General features: G+C 46.1%; 1 protein-coding gene across 1 annotated transcript in view; it reads left to right on the top strand.

Annotated features, from left to right (window-relative positions):
- The first annotated feature begins 606 nt into the window (after window positions 1-606).
- The window catches only part of GOT2 (glutamic-oxaloacetic transaminase 2), a 31,448-nt gene continuing 14,840 nt past the window's right edge, over window positions 607-17,214 (top strand). Inside the window, exons 1-3 of the mRNA XM_049786133.1 lie at window positions 607-820; window positions 7,623-7,779; window positions 13,293-13,421. Coding sequence (XP_049642090.1) covers window positions 732-820; window positions 7,623-7,779; window positions 13,293-13,421 — 375 coding nt within the window. The 5' untranslated portion in view covers window positions 607-731. The remainder of the gene's footprint in view (window positions 821-7,622; window positions 7,780-13,292; window positions 13,422-17,214) is intronic.

Here is a 17,214-nt window from a genome sequence, read left to right as displayed (position 1 = left end):
CACACACACACAACTGCAAGGATTTGATAAACACGAGTAGAATTCCAGGAGGGCTTACAACTGCAAGGATTGCACACACACACACACACACACACACACACACACACACACACACACACACACACACACACACACCTGCAAGGATTTGAATTCCAGGTAGGCTTGCTTTGCCACCGGCATTGTCACCAAAAAAAGGGGGGAAAACAGGTGATCTGTGTTAACTCAATCAAGTCCTGTCTTTAGACATAATCTGATTTAATCCTCACAGATGATCCGAAGAGACAGTATTCATTCTCTTGGAATCTCTAGGGCCCACGTTTTCTTAGAGTAACAGGGGTGTATATAAAATTAAGGGTCCGTCGCCTTGGTCAGGGCTGCATGCAGTCAGCCACATGTAGCTTTCCTAGTCCACTGACTCGACGCATCTTCCCAAGTGACTTTCACTGCCGGGCACCTTCGGTTTTCTCCCCCGTGGTTCAGTCAATGAAACGTGATCAGCGCCGGGGGCCGCGCGGCCCGTTGTCGTCACCACGCTCCGGGTTGGGCGGCCCAGAAGCCGCGGCGATGGGCTCCGGCCGCTAGGGGTCGCTGTGTCGCAGTCGGGCGGCGCGCGGCGCTCTAGCCTCGGGCCCGGGAAGTCGCTGCCCTTTACCTTTCCGCAGGAGCCTCGCGCTCGCTCGTCCGCACCTCGCTCGGCTCCGCAGCTGCCCACTGCCCGTCCGCCGCCCACCATGACCCTACTGCACACCGGGCGCGTCTTGGCTGGCGTCGCCACCGCCTTCCACCCCGGCCTAGCCGCCGTGGCTTCGGCCAGAGCCAGGTAAGCCGGAGAGATGGAGATGGAGCCCGGGGCCTGCCCGTCGCCCCGGGACATTGCCACGATCCTTTCCTCTCCCTCAAATCCTATCAGCCACACCTTCGGCTGCACTGAAGGCCGCGATGGAACCTTGTGCGGCGCAGTGGCCCTCTGGGTCCTACTGCCTTCCTCTACCCTGGCCCCTGAACCGCTGGAGAGCGTGCAAACGCGGACCCCTAGGTTAAGGAAGTTTGGACTTCTGGGGCACCCGGAGTCCCGGACGCTCAAGGGTAAGAGGTCACGAAAAGCAGAAGAGCGCCGTGCGGGGGGAGGGGGTCGAGGGGCTGCGGGTGCCTGGCCCAGCTCACGCGCTGATTGGCTGCGGCGCTCGGGCTGCTGCTAGCTGATTGGCTGCGGCTCCGAGGGGCCGCGTGTCCTTGACTAGCCCTCCTAAGCGAGGGCGGCGGGCACACCTGTCAAGGCTCGCGCAGTGCTCAGGCCCAGTGGTCGGGACCACGGCTGGCAGCTATTAGGGTTGCAGACCGTGAAAAGAAGCAATGGAAAGACAGTGAAAAGGTCCCCCCCAGAGCCCGATTTTCTTCTCCTGCATCCTGTGTGTGACCTTGGCCCGTGGCATCTTCCTCCCTCCCCTGGTGCCACCCCTTTGACATCCTGCCACATGGCCTCATGGTGGGAAAGAATAGAGGTGTATCGCACCTCTTTTATTTTTATTTTTTCATTATTATGGTTAAAAAGCCCCAAGATGCCCAGCCGTAGGGAATTTCCCGCTTTTCCTCTCCATCATGCCCTGCCGGCTCTTTTCATTTAGTCCAGATTTCGTCACTCCTGTTCCAATCCTCCGAGCCAAAATCCTGGACCAAATGTTGCAAATTGGTGGAGTGGGAATAAAGCCAGTGTGGGAGGGACCCGGGCCACTTCCAAGCATGACAAATGGTTAATTTCCCAATGGTGTGACAAGTGGCACCGAGAAAGAGGAGCCTAAAAAAGGCTTCCCCCTGTGGAGCCCACTGTCTGGTGCGTCAATTCTCTCTCTCTCGAAGCCCAGTTGGGGTAGTGTCTGTATGAGCAACCAAAGAAGAGAGAGCCTTGGGCCACCCCGACTAGATAGATATTCTTCCTCTGGAGAGTTTAGCCTTGGCCGCTCTGACATGCTTTGGCCTTTGGCTGATCTCAAGCCAGCAGTACAGCTTGTCCTTTTTGGAGCCAGCCCGGCTGCACCGTTGTGCCCAGGCGTTTTACTCTTCCTTTTTCTCCCTGATTTGGTTCCTTCTTGGCCTCTTCTCAAGGTGTGCTCTTTAGGGCTGGCTACTTAGGGGACCAGAAAGGGGGGGGGGGCAGGGGGAACACTTGTGCCTCTGCCTCGTTTAGAGAACAGAAGGAGTACAAAGAAGAGTGGTTTGAGACATTTGTTCTCACGGAATGAAACAGAGACATGATCTTTTATCCTTTAGTGTGAATGCATATGTATCAGAGGCACTACATTAGCTATTTAGGCTATTTCCTGAGCTACCTCTCTCGCATTTAACCAGATTTTTTTTTTTTTTTTTTTTTTTTTTTTTGGTTTTTGGGCCACTCCCGGTAACGCTCAGGGGTTACTCCTGGCTATGTGCTCAGAAGTTGCTCCTGGCTTGGGGGACCATATGGGACACCGGGGGATCGAACCGCGGTCCGTCCAAGGCTAGCGCAGGCAAGGCAGGCACCTTACCTTTAGCGCCACCGCCCGGCCCATTTAACCAGAATTTACAGAAAAGTAGGGAGATGTTAGTGGTATATTTGCTGGGTAGTCCACATTTTCACTTTACCAGGCCTGGTGATGATCCCTATGGGTCTGACCTTTAGTCGTTCAGTTTGAGCAGCTGACTCATTTTCCTTTTTCGTCTTCCCCTATTATATGGATGCAGAAACAAAAATGTCTTACAGAGCCAGAGAGATAGTACTGCAGTGAGGGCATTTGCCTTGATGCAGCCCTACCAAAGAGTAAACCCTGAATACTGCCAATGTGACCCTGAAAAAGGTCTCTTAATTCTGGGGGCCAGAGAGATAGCACGGTGGTAGGGTGTTAGCCTTGCATGCAGCCAATTCAGGATGGACAGTAGTTTGAATCCTGGCATCCTATATGGTCCCCCGTGCCTGTCAGGAGTGATTTCTGAGCACAAAACCAGGAGTAACCCCTGAGTGCCACCATGTGTGACCCAAAAACAAACAAAAAAAAAACAAAAAACAAAAAAAGTCTCTTAATTCTGATTATTTAACTCTTAATGGAATAATTAAAGTTTTGTGAAATCAGAAGTAATGATACTTAATACTGATGTATTATGAAAGGCATTATGCAGTACTGTACAGTAGCCAAACTGATCAGAATAGTAGTGTTGTCTTTGTCTTTGCTTTTTTGTTTGTTTGGGGGTTTCACCCAGCAGAGCTCAGGGGTTACTCCTGACTCTGCACTCAAGAACCACTCCTGGCGATCTCAGAACCAGAGGAAATGCCAGGGATCAAACCCAGATCAGCTGCATGCAAGGCAAGTGCCCCCTACCTGCTATACCATCTCTGACCGATCTTTACTATTTTTTAGGTCTGTGGTTAGGAACAAATACCTGATCCTTTTAAAATCAGAATGTGGGCCCTTTAGATAGCATGGAGGTAAGGTGTTTGCCTTGCATGCAGAAGGACAGTGGTTCGAATCCCGGCATCCCATATGGTCCCCTGAGCGCTGCCGGGTGTGACCCAAAAACCAAATAAATAAATAAATAAATAAATAAATAAATAAATAAATAAATAAATAAATAAATAAATAAAATCAGAATGTAAGGCAAAGCATTTTAAAAACTACAAAAAATACTTGGCCCAGGAACAATAGTACAAAGGATAGGCTGTTTGCACATGGCTGACCCATGTTCAATACCTTGCATCCTTTATGGTTCCCCAAGCATCGAAGAAGTAATATCTCTCTATCTCTTTAAGTTGACTCCTCAGGAAATTGCAGGGCCTTTGCATTGGAAATGTTTATCTGATTGACCCTGGATCTTTTGGTTCAGCTAGTAATATTGCTCAAAGGCTGAAGGTTTGAGCACATGTCCAAAGTGCATTGATAAGAATCTCTTAGTAGTTCACCAGTTGTCAGATTCAGTTTTAACCCTAGAGTACTCTTATTTTCATTTAGTATTATCCCTTCAAAACCAAGTACTTACGTTTGAAGTTGGGGATGAATAATAAAGTATTAACCTTGCATCCATGAGACCTGGGTTTTACCCCAGAACTGCCAATGATAAAATACAAAACGGTTCTTACAGTGTGTGTTTAATAATTATCCTTGGTAGGGGTAGGGAGTACCCAACCAGCTGTTGAGGATGGGGAATCATATGGTACCTAGAATTTGAACCTGGGGCTCCAGGAGCCAAAGTTTGTGCTACAGCCCTTTGAGCTATCTGTGCCCCAGTCTTTATCTTTCTGGAATGAAGTAATGAATTTGATTATGTTATTGATTGGCTCTGTTCTTATATTTTAGTTGAGATTCAATTATGTTCTCAAATTTGATGTTAGAATTTATTTGTGGGATTGTGGGGGTCATTTACTTTTGGTCTTGGCTTGTTTTGGAGTTGTTTTTTTTTTTTTAAAGAGTGGGGTATATTCAGGGCCATACCTGGCAATGCTCAGATCATATTCCTAGTTCTTTTACTTGGAGGACCAAATGCAGTGCAGCAGATCAAACCCAAGTCAGCAGCATGCAAAGCAAGTGCCTTGCCCACTGTACTATCTCCAACCTGGGTTCTTTTTTTGGTTTGGTTTGGTTTTGGTTTTTGGGTCACACCTGGCAGCGCTCAGGGGATACTCCTGGCTCTGTACTCAGAAATCAGTCCTGGCAGGCTCAGGAGACCATATGGGATGCCAGGATTTGAACCACCGACCTTCTGCATGCATGGCAAACACATTACCTCCATTCTACCTCTCCGGTCCCCCAACCTACCTCTCCGGCCCCCCAACCCTACTTCTTAAAGAACTTGACAAATGTTTTTCAGGATGGGATGCCACTGACCAAGAGTAGTGCCTTCTGTACTGGTAGCAGCATGTGCCTCTGCTATCTCCAGTTAAAGGCCTTAAGGACAAATATTGGAGGTGTTGGGTCCAGACATTGATTGGACCACACCCTACAGTGCTCGGGGATTTGAGGTTGTGTCGGCCTCATGCCAGATTAGAACCCCAGCTTCTGTCTATTATCTCTACAGCCCAACTACCATCTTTTTGAAAATGAAAATCACTTACAGGAAACATGCTTTATCAAATCCATAACATTCAAAATACTTTTTACAAAAATGATATCAGTAGGAAAGTGACTGCTTGTTTTCAGAATCTGAAGTGTGGGGGCACTTCCTTGAGGCCCTGTTCAGACATTGCTTCCAAATAATTGTGATCTGCTGTCACTTAAATACTAGATAACAACACAGCCTAGAACAATGGAAAAGCAGGAGGAAGATTTTTGAGCTCTCACAGTAGAGCTAATGAGGTATTCAGAAGAAAAAACTTAAATCGCATTCAGCAAACAGAAAAGACCTACATCAGCCCCATGAATTATTTGCGTTCTGACATCTCCAGACTCTGTTCTAACATGGTGGTTACAAGTAAAAGTTCACTAAAATAATTTTGTTACAGTGATACCAAGATCAAGCAGGCACTCCGTGCTAGACTATTATTTTTTTTTTTTTTTTTTTTTTTTTGGTTTTTGGGTCACACCCGGCAGTGCTCAGGGGTTATTCCTGGCTCCAGGCTCAGAAATTGCTCCTGGCAGGCACGGGGGACCATATGGGACGCCGGGATTCGAACCGATGACCTCCTGCATGAAAGGCAAACGCCTTACCTCCATGCTATCTCTCCGGCCCCGCTAGACTATTATTTTAATGACTCCTTTCCACCTTGTAACCAACCATGTACTCTAGGTTGTCTTGCCCCATTTTACAGATAAGGAAAGCTGACACTTGAATAATCCACCGACTCATCTATACTCCACAGCTGACAGGCGTTCCTTAAATCTAAGGATTGCGCAAAGTGAGCTCTTAAAGAGAAAATCTGGTACATCCCCTGAAAAATGGGATAAGCTGCCCCTTAGGTCCAGTGAGGCAGTACATACCACTTAAATCTCTTGCGACTGAGGCAAGTCTCAGCTTGTTGGGAGAGCATTAGACTTCACTTTCTTCCTGGGAGCCTTGCGTAGGAGCCAGGTGTGTGAATGCTGGCTGCACAGAGATTCCACAGGGTAGTGCTGGAAAAGATATACTGATGAAGTGATCATTGAGCTTGTCTCCCAGTGAACACAGAAAGATTTTACTCTGCCCAGCTGGAATGTTCTAGTTGAGATGGGATAAATGATTCCTACAAACTGATACTCTGGCCTTTAAGTAATTTAGAACCTGGGGCCAGAGCAGTAACAGGGTAGGGCGTTTTCTTTTCACAGGGACAACCCAGGTTTGATCATCAGCATTCTATGTAGTCCCCCAAGCCTGCCAAGTGTAATTTCTGAGGGCAGGGGCAGGAATAACCCTTGAGCAACTCTGAGTGTGGTCCAGAAAAAAATTAAAAATGAATAATCTAGAACCTGATTTCTTTAACTCCCATGTTCTACCATAACACATCCCAGTTCTTTCTTACCCTCGGCCTTTATTATTATTATGCCTCTGCTTGGAATATCTTTTTCTCTTTTCATCCTTTGCACTCACCTTCAGAGTCAACTCCTCCAGGAAGCTTCCCAAGTCTGTGCATTCTCCTCCCTTCCAGGCTAGTAAGTCTTGTCTTCCATAAATACTCTCCTGTATCCTGAGCCTGTCTTTAACACCGTATCAACCCACACTCTGCACTATTTTTAAATCTCGACTGCTTGCCACGCTGAATTAATCTGCTAGAAAGTGACTCTGTCTCTTGCTCTTAGTTCTGTGCTTATTGCAGGTTCTTACTGTGTGTTCTAGGAGATCATGAAGACTTGCTTTTCTACAATAGAAAATGAGGTACAAAGCTTGTTGGGGCCGGAGCAGTAGTACAACATGTAGGATATTTGCCATGCACACAGCTGACTCGGTTCCAATCCTTGGCACCCATTATGGTTCCCAGGCACCTCCAGGAGTGATTCCTGAATGCAGAACCAGGAGTAACGCTGAACATTGCTGGATGTGACCTAAAAACAACCCCCCCAAAAAGTTTCTTGCTTATTTTCCCCTGTAGAAGAAAGCACTCTTTTTTACTCAAAGATTATTTTAGATGAAAGATACCTGAAATTGATAGTACAGCAGATAAGGTGCTTGACTTGCACGCAGCTCACCTAGTTTGATCCCTAGCATCCCAGAGGGTGCCCTGAGCACTGCCAGGATTAATTCCTGAATACAGAGCTAAATGTAATCCTCGAGCACCCTTAGTTGTGGCCCCCTCCAAAAAAAAAAAATAATAATCAACAAAAAGATGCCTGAAATTGTTAGGATTTTTTGTTCAGGATTCAAATAAACAACTTCCGTTGGGTCAGGCTTGAACTACTTTGTATACCCGTACACCTACATTCTCATTCTTTCTTCCCTCATCGCTTTCTTTCCCAGAATGACTTAAGTTTTCATCCCACCCCACCCTCTGCCTCTGCTGCTCATAGCAGTTGTACAGAAGTCATACACCTTTTCTGCTCTTCAGCTTTAAAGTCTTCTCCATTATCACTTATGCCCCTAATTCTGTGCTCAGTATAACATCTGTAGAAATGAAATTTTAATATATTTAAGGTGTCTCTAGCCATAGACATCTAGCTACCTTGACTGATATCTTGTATTAACCATTTTAGTTCCTGGTGGACCCATGTGGAGATGGGACCCCCAGATCCCATCCTGGGAGTCACAGAAGCCTTTAAGAGAGACACCAACAGCAAGAAGATGAATCTAGGCGTGGGCGCCTACCGGGATGATAATGGAAAACCTTACGTGCTTCCTAGTGTCCGGAAGGTGAGTATATGTCTGTTTCCTGCTGGCGTGGGATGAACCCACAAAAGGGAACTCCTACACAGAAGCACACAAAGCTGAGATGAGAGTTAAGGGACAACTGGCTCTGCTGGGTCACAACATCAACAGAACAACTGTAATCTGAAACCAACTCCCCTGTGCTGAGGGCAGAGCTTGAGGAGAGACCAAAGAGAGGCAGGTTACTCAAGAGTAGTAGCTGCCAGTTTCTATAAACACAGACCCTTGACTTACGAAGCTTTTTCTTGGATGGATTCTTATTATGAGCTTTAGGGCCAGGGGCATAGTTCTACAATACAGACTTGTCTTACATATGTGAGGCCCTGGGTGCTATCCTTGGCAATGCCAGATAAAAACAGAATCATTAAGATAAGTTTTCTGTATGTGTGTTCCCCTGCTAATCTCAAAAGTGCATAGAGCGGAGCCGGAGAGATAGCATGGAGGGTAAGGTGTTTGCCTTGCATACGGAAGGACAGTGCTTCGAATCCCAGCATCCCATATGGTACCCTGAGCACTGCCCGGTGTGGTCCAAAAACAAACAAACAAACAAAAAAAGTGCATAGAGCAGCTTTGCTGTGTTGGGCCACCACATGGGCATTGCCAGGCCAGACAGATGGTACAATGTGTAGGGGACTTGCATGCGCCTTGCCCTGGTTCATCATATATGATTCTTTCCCCCACACCCTACCCCCAACAGCCCCATCAGGAATGAATCCTTGAGCACAGAGCCAGGAGTAAGCCCTGAGCACTGCCAAGTGTGGCACTGCGCCCCCACCCACACACACACAGAAAGAAACAAAGTCCATAGGCAATTCAGAGTCTCAACACCCATGACATATCCTAGGGCCTTTCTATACGTTCTTTACAGGATGCATATTGAAGCAGGCAGGCCTGTGCAGTCCTGTAAGGGAACTGGCTGAGGAGCCTCCTATTACCAATCCCTAGTACCTGCCCCAGCAGGCTGTCCAAGCCCAAATCCAGCAGGTCTACTGAGCTGTCTTGTTGCCCTTGGCTATAAAGCCAGAGGCTGGGATCACATAGCCCATTCCCAGACTGAATGTCTGTGATTATCTAGCAAACAGGATTAGTTTCATGTTTAGTCCTGGGGACACAGCCAGAGAAATAATACAAGGGTTAAGGTGCTTAAGTGCCTTGCACACAGTCAGCCCAGATTCTATCCCTGGTACCCTATATATCCCCTGAGCACCACCAGCAGTGATCCCTGACTACAAAGCCAGGAGTAATCCCTATCTCACTGGATGTGGCATCCTGACAAAAAAAAAAATCGTGAACGTGTTCTGAAGGACCAAGGATTTGGGGGAGTAGGGCTTGGTGGAGCACAAACAGTGGTGATTGGGAGCAACTCCTGGCTCAGTGCTGGGAGATAGTGGAACAGTGTTCCAAGGATCCAGCATAGGCCTTTTGCATTGCATGTTTGAGCTATTCCATGGCCCCAGGACCAAAACTGTAAATACGTCCCTGGGTAATGGAAACATCTCTTTGAGGATGCTATTACCCTTCACTGTGCCACTCAGCATAAGCCTGTTCTCCATTTTCTCATTGAGCTGTGGAATCATTTTTGGCATTTTGTCCTGCTCTTTAGTCCATGCTAGGGTCCAAACCCAGGGCCTCTAACAACTCAGGGTATGTCCCCTCCTGCTGAGCATGCCACAAGCCATTGTTTGAAAAGAAACCCGTGTTCCCTTCACGTGTCCACCAATAAAATGGAATGTGGAGGCCGGAACAGTGGCACATGCAGTAGTGTGTTTGCGTTGCACGCGCTAATCTAGGACAGACTGCAGTTCGATCCCCCGGCATCCCATATGGCCCCCCCAAGTCAGGAGTGATTTCTGAGTGCATAGCCAGAAGTAACCCCTGAGCGTCACTGGGTATGGCCCAAAAATAAATAAATAAATAAATAAATAAATAAATAAATAAATAAATAAATAAATAAAGGGAATTTGTATCTCTGTCACGTTTAAAAGCAGGTGGTGATAATTTGGTGCCCTATACAGTAGAATGGGGCTCAGGGAATGAGGTGAGAGAAATCTCCTTCTACAGGATAGCACTAATCATCCAAGCTGTATGCTGTGCCACAGGCTAACTCACTGCCCATGAGCGTATGTACTGATAGGAATGGAACCTAGGCTTCATGTAGGCAAAGCCTATACTCTATCATTGTGAGCTGCCTCCCCAGCCCCTGGAAACCACTGGGCTAGGGATCATAGTACAGTGAGCTAGTCTTTACTATTTATCCTCAGCATCCCAAGTGGTTCCCTGAGCCCACTAGTAGTGATCCCTGAACACACAGCCAAGCCAACAGTAAGCCCAGAGCTCCTCCAGGAATGGCCCAAACAAATAAATGTATCCAAACAACTTTGGTTTAAAGTTGTCAATAAGGGACTAGAACGATAGCATACTGGGGATGGCATTTGCCTTGCATGTGGCTGACCTGAGTTTAATCCCTGGTATCCTATATTTTCTCTCAAGCCTGCCAGGAGTGAATTTTTTGTTGTTGTGTTGGTTTTTGGGTCACACCTGGCGGTGCTCAGGGGTTACTCTGGGCACAGAAGTCGCTTCTCCTGGCAGGCTCAGGGGACCATATGGGATGCCGGGATTAGAACCGGAGTCTATCCTGTGTTGGCTGCATGCAAGGCAAATACCTTACTGTTGTTCTATTGTTCCAGCTCCTGCCAGGAGTGATTTTTGAGCTCAGAGTCAGGAGTAACCCCTGAGTGCCACTGGGTATGGCCCAAATATAAAAATAATAATAGAGTAGTCATTAAGTTTTACTACTGTTACTGCATCCTTTCCTACATTATCTCTTCATCCCAGTAATTAAATATTGTACAGTAGTTGTTTCCCCTATTTAGCAGGCAGCAACTGCTCAGGGTCTTCTGGCCTCAAAGGATGAAGATCTCTAGCTGTTAATATTAGCTCTGAAGTGCTCAAACTTGACATCTTCCTGGAAGTGCTTCTCAAGTACATTTAGCTAAATGTTATCATCTTACATCTATCTATATTTTATTATAGTTTTATTGAAGTGTGATGATTTATAGTAGACAATTCAATAAGTTTTGACATTTTTATTAGTATAAATAAACCATCAACCCATTCAAATATCCTTTGCAAATGAGGTTTTTGGTTTTTTTAACACTCCCTGTTACTAAGGGGTTACTCCCCATTCAGTGCTCAGGATCACTCCTGATGTTCTTCAGGAATGTGTGATGCTGTGGATGAAACATTCCAGCCTATTGATCGATAAAATGTTGATCTGTCCCTCTGACCCAGATATGCATCTTTTATCAGTTACCTGGAAAAGGATGGCTGGGTGAAGTAGGGACTTACTTTGTTATATTTGTTTTACAGCGCCAGGATTAAATCTTAACCCTGTATGTGCAAGGCGGTACTTCACCATTGACATCCCCAGCCCCTCTCTAGATATTTGAATGTATTTTTTTCTGGGGCCAGAGAGATAGCACAGCGGTAGGACGTTTGTCTTGCACGTGACCGACCCAGAAATGACGTAGGTTCAATTCCCAACATCCCATATGGTCCCTCGAACCTGCCAGGAGCGATTTCTGAGTGTAGAGCCAGGAGTAACCCCTGAGAACTGCTGGGTGTGCCCCCCAAAAAAAATTATTTTATTTTTTCTAAATCTTTCTCTCCATTTTGGATCCAGAGAGGGTTCGGTGGACTGAGTGTATGCTTTGCATGCAGGAAGCTGATGTTTAATCATCTGAGAACCCCATTGTCCCCCAAGGAAAGCACAGAGCTAGGAGTAGCCTCTGGACACAACTAGCCAAACAAATAAAAAACCCAGCCATTTTATGTTAAATGCTAAGACATGTAACACCCTTTCAGAAAGTAATAAAACACAGTAAAATAGGGGCCTGTGCGGTGGCGCTAGAGGTAAGGTGTCTGCCTTGCCAGCGCTAGCCTAGGGCATACCGTGGTTCGATCCCCCGGTGTCCCATATGGTCCCCCAAGCCAGGAGCGACTTCTGAGCGCATAGCAGGAGTAACTCCTGAGCGTAACTGGGTGTGACCAAAAAAAAAAAAAAAAAAGCAGTAAAATAAAAGTAAAAACTATTTCTATTCTATAGTATAAAATATTTAGTATTATACTTTTCCTTTTTTTTTTTTTTTTTTTTTTTGGTTTTTGGGCCACACCCGTTTGACGCTCAGGGGTTACTCCTGGCTATGTGCTCAGAAATCGCCCCTGGCTTGGGGGAACCATATGGGACGCCAGGGGATCGAACCGCTGTCCGTTCCTTGGCTAGCGCTTGTAAGGCAGGCACCTTACCTCCAGCGCCACCGCCCGGCCCCTATACTTTTCCTTTTTAGACACTAGCTCCAAATTAGAAAAAGATGGGCCCGAGTGGGGTGACAGTACAGCAGATAGGGCATTTACTTTGTATACTGCCAGCCCACATTCAATTCCTGGCACCCTGTTTATGGTCCCGCAAGCCAGCCAGGAATAATTCCTGAGTTCAGAACGAGAGTAACCCCTGAGGACAGTCAGGTGTCCAAAACAAAACAAAAAATTAGAAAAAGGATGTATGTAGAATTACATAATAATTATAGAGTCCTGGATGGTGGTGGATGAAAGTGAGATGGATCTTAGAGGCCTTTCTTCTCCAGCCCAGGCCAGGCGCCTGCAACACCTTCCAGCCGGCAGGTCTGCCGGTTCAGGGTAGCAGCAAAGAAAAACCTCACAGCCAGTTACGTTCAGGAGATATGAAGCTTTTTTATTAATAGGCCACATATGGGGGCTGGAGAGATAGCATGGAGGTAAGGTCATCGGTTCAAATCCCGGTATCCCATATGGTCCCCGAGCCTGCCAGAAGCGATTTCTGAGCGTGAAGCCAGGAGTAACCCCTGAGCACTGCCGGGTATGACCCAAAAACCGAAAAAAAAAAAAAAAATAGGCCACATATTTTTTTTAATGTTTTTTGTTGTTGTTCTAATCTTTTAAGCAGGCTTCATAAGCCACTCTGAACTTAAACCTGTTTTTTGTTTTGTTTTGGGGTTTGTTTGTTGTTGTTGTTGTTGTTGTTTTTTGTTTTTTTTTTTTTTGTTTTTTTTTGTTTTGGGTTACACCTGGCAGCACTCAGGGGTTACTCCTGACTCCAGGCTCAGAAATCGCTCCTGGCAGACTCGGGGGACCATATGGGATGCCGGGATTCGAACCAATGACCTTCTGCATGAAAGGCAAACGCCTTCCCTTCATGCTGTCTCTCTGGCCCCTTAAACCTGTTTCTTATCCCTCCATGCTGCCAACTCCTCCAGCCACTTCTTGCTTCTCTCTCCAGAGCCCTCTTACACCCCAAAGGCAACCCCTTTGTTAGCTTCCACAATGGGCTGTCCGCCTCTCCAGGTGAGATTAGAATTTTGGCCTGGGAGGGGGTGACATATACTTATAAAACACTAACTATTGTTCACTGTGATACCAGCTCAGGAAAAGAAACTAAATGGATGTAAATTTTCCCTTTCTAGGCAGAGGCCCAGATTGCTGCAAAAAATTTGGACAAAGAATACCTGCCCATCGGAGGTCTGGCCGACTTCTGTAAATCGTCTGCGGAACTAGCCCTGGGCGAGAACAATGAAGTGTTGAAAAGTGGCCGGGTAAGACACACAGACTGTCCCCCAAGGGGTACTGCTTTTGAATGATGATTTTTAAACAAAATATAAACATTTTATTTATTAGCAATCCTAGACTATAGCGGTTATTCCAAAAACATATTAGTACTTTCATGAATGGAATTGGCACAGTTTTGTCCCTGTGTATTTCTGTTTATTTTACATTTAATATGCTTTAGAAATGCCAGGAATGAACAAGAGCAATAGTTCAGCAGATAGGGAGCTTGCCTTACACACAGTTGATCCAGATTTGATCTTTTGCATCCCATGTGGTCTCTGCCAGGTATGACCCAAATAAAACAAAAGAAAAAGGGAAAATGCCAGACAACCTTTTCTTGAGCCCTCTAGAAGTAATTCCTGACATCACCAGCTGTCTCCCTTTTTTACTAAAAAAAAGGAAAGAGGGGCCAGAGAGATAGCATGGAGGTAGACCATTTGCCTTTCATGCAGGTCATTGGTTCGAATCCCGGCATCCCATATAGTCCCCCAAGCCTGCCTGGAGCCAGGAGTAATCCCTGAGCGCTGCCAGGTGTGACCCAAAAACTGAAAAGAAAAGGAAAGAAATGCCAAGTGACCTTGAAGTAGCCAGCCACAGTTTGAATCCCTGGCAACACATGATCCCCAAGTACTACCAGGGATTACTCTTGAGCACAAAGTCAGGAATGGTCCCTTAACTTACCTGAGTACGACTGAAAAACTAAAGAAGGCAGGCTAAACAATTTAGCTTAGTTAGCCCTCTTTCTGGTGTCCAAAGCTTCTAGTAGGTGGGGACAGAAGGCAGGAGACAGTTCCCAGAAGCCATCCAAACAGCGAACAAGCGGTTCTGGGAATTGGCTGCTGCCTGCCCACCCCTGCTAATCCTTTGCACCAGAACTATGAGGAAAGAACAACAACCATGACAATGTAATGAGTGAGAGAAGTAGAATGCTGTCTCGAATATAAGCAGGGGGTGTGGGTAGAGGGAGTTGGGGTGCATTGGTGGTGGTAATGTTGCACTGGTGGGGGGAGATGTTCTTTTTGTGACTGAAACCCAAATACAGTCACGTTTGTAATCACTGTATTTAAATAAAGATATTTAAACTATGTTGGGGGGGGAGGCAGGAGCCTTTGTTTACAAGTGGCAGAAGATAGCCCCCCACCCTTATTCCACCCCTCCCCTTCCTTTCCTGTGGATTCAAGTATCCTATTCCATTGGAGACAAATATACTTAATAGATACATTTATAGATCTGAATATTTTTCTGGGCTAAGTCAGAGGAAAAACACAAAATAGCAAAATAAACCAATATTTTAGTTTTCACCAACTCTAGGGCCAAAATAAACACAGTTATTCACAGGACTGAGCTAAGTCCACAGGTCATAAACTTAGGGAAAAGCACGCAGCCTCTATTCCAGGGTGCTGAAAAGATGCACAGAATCTGCCACCAGTTAATCCTTCACTGTGTCCTTGTGGCCAATTTCAGCCTGTGAAATTGGCCTTGCTTGTTTTTCCTTAGGCACTCCCAGCTGTGCTGGGATAGTATTGTGTGGAGCCAGAGACTGAACCCAGGTCTCCCACATGCAAAGCACACATACCAGGTGGATCAGCACTTTGACTAATCTTACAATAACATCACCTTTGCCTGATCTTTTATAAATTCCTACTCCTTTGTAGATAACAGGTACTATCAGGGCTAAATAAACCCCGTGTTGTGGTTTGTTTTTTTTTCTTTCTATCCAAAATCTCCAGACACGGACTGAAGCTATAGCCCAGTGGGTAGGGAAAATGCCTTGCATGTGGCTGACCCAGGTTCAATCCCTGGCATTCCATATGATCCCCTAAGCCTGCCAGGGGTGATTTCTGAATGCAGAGCCAGGAGTGATACCTAAGCACCAGCAAGTGTGGTCCAAAAACAAAGAAACAAAAAACACACACATATACACACAAAACAAAACAAAGTTTCCAGACACAGGCAAACTGACTTATTGAACAATCTGTGAATCAGAGAGATGGCTCAGGGCCAAAGCTCAGACTGTGCACATAGGAGACCAGGTTCAGTCCCTGGCACTGATTGGTCAACTCAGCACCAGCAGGTGTGGCCCCTGAGCCATAGCAAAATATTTATTCAGTGGGTTTTTCCACCCTATAATTCACTTCCCCAAACCAATAGATTTTGAAGCCTTTTAGATCTGTGGTGCCCCCTTAGGGGATGGGTGAGGTAACATGGGGGGTGGGATTTGAAGTAATGTTTGCTTGAGAGAAAGCAGCAGAGGCATTCCTGCAGGTGTGAGAAAAGGGGGCTGGGGGGAGGGCAAGGTTCAAGAACACTGATGGATAAAAAGAGGATGTGTTCACAGCTTAATTCTAGTGGTGCTAGGGATCAAGCCAGGATCAGCTGCATGCTAGGTTAGGGTCTTCCTTGCTGGAACTGTCTGTTCAGCCCTGGGGCCAGAGTGACAACATAGGGTTAGGGTGCTTGCCTTGTATGTGGCCAACATGGATTCCTGGTATCCCATATGGTCCCCCCCATGTACCACAGGAGTAATTCCTGTGTACAGAGCCAGAAGTAACTCTTCAGTATCAAGTATAGGCCTCCCCCAAAAAATTTCCAATCCTGTGATACCCCCCTTTTTGGGGGATAGAGTATTTTTGGTCCTTTCTAGTGGTGTTCAGGGCTGACCCAGGTCAGCCAGGTACAAGAAAATGCCATACCCCCTGAACTATTATCTCCATGATGCCTTTAAAAAATAACTCGAGGGCCCGGAGAGATAGCACAGCGGTGTTTGCCTTGCAAGCAGCCGATCCAGAATCAAAGGTGGTTGGTTCGAATCCCGGTGTCCCATATGGTCCCCCGTGCCTGCCAGGAGCTATTTCTGAGCAGACAGCCAGGAGTAACCCCTGAGCAATTCTTATCTGTGTTATATTACCGCTTAAAGTTGTCCGATTTGAAAAAAGTTTAGCTCAGGCAGGAACTTCGCCACTCAGAAAGGCATTCAGTTTTGTAAAATTCTAGAGTAATATAATAACTACTTACTCTTTTTTTCTCTTTTTCATTCTGGAGTAGAGTTAAGTTTTGCTCTGTTTGGATTTTTTTTTTTTTTAAGTAAAAACAGGCTTTATTTGGAAGTGCTGAAGAAGGGGAGGGAGCAGATTAGAAAGAAGGAGAGTGACCGGATAGCACAGTGATAATAGGGAGTTTGCCTTGCATGTGGCTAACCCAGGACAGGTGTGGGTTCCAGACCTGGCATCCTATATGGTCCCCCAAGCCCGTCAGGAGCAATTTCAGAGCACAGAGCCAGGAGTAACCCCGAGCGCTGAGTGTGACCCGAAAACCAATACATATATCTATATCTATATCTATATATCTATATCTATATATATAAAGAGAGAGTAACGAGTAATTCCCTTAAGAGAGAGTTCCAGCTTCTCCTAAGACAAAGGGAGCCCCTACCGTGAAAGCAGGAAAACACATCTCAAGGAGGGAGACGAGGGCCACATGTGCTCAAGCACTATGAACCCAGACATGTGCTTGCTTTTATTTTTTTTGTTTTTGGAATCACCGTGAGATACAAAATTACAACCTTGTTTATGACTGAGTTTCAGTAGTGTAGTGTTGGAGCACCCATATCTTTCAGGAGAGTAAGTCTTGCCCTGAAAGTTTCTCAGACTAGTAACAGGCCATAAAGAATTCACTTCTGCATCAGTGAGGCGAGGTATTAATGTTAGCCAGAAATATAGTACAGTGGGTAGCACCCTTGCATTGCATACAGTCAGTCTAGTTCAATCCTAACACCCCAGG

This window comes from Suncus etruscus, chromosome 14, assembly GCF_024139225.1.
Source record: "Suncus etruscus isolate mSunEtr1 chromosome 14, mSunEtr1.pri.cur, whole genome shotgun sequence".
Classification (NCBI taxonomy): Eukaryota; Metazoa; Chordata; class Mammalia; order Eulipotyphla; family Soricidae; genus Suncus; species Suncus etruscus.
This window is presented reverse-complemented; position numbering and strand designations above follow the sequence as displayed.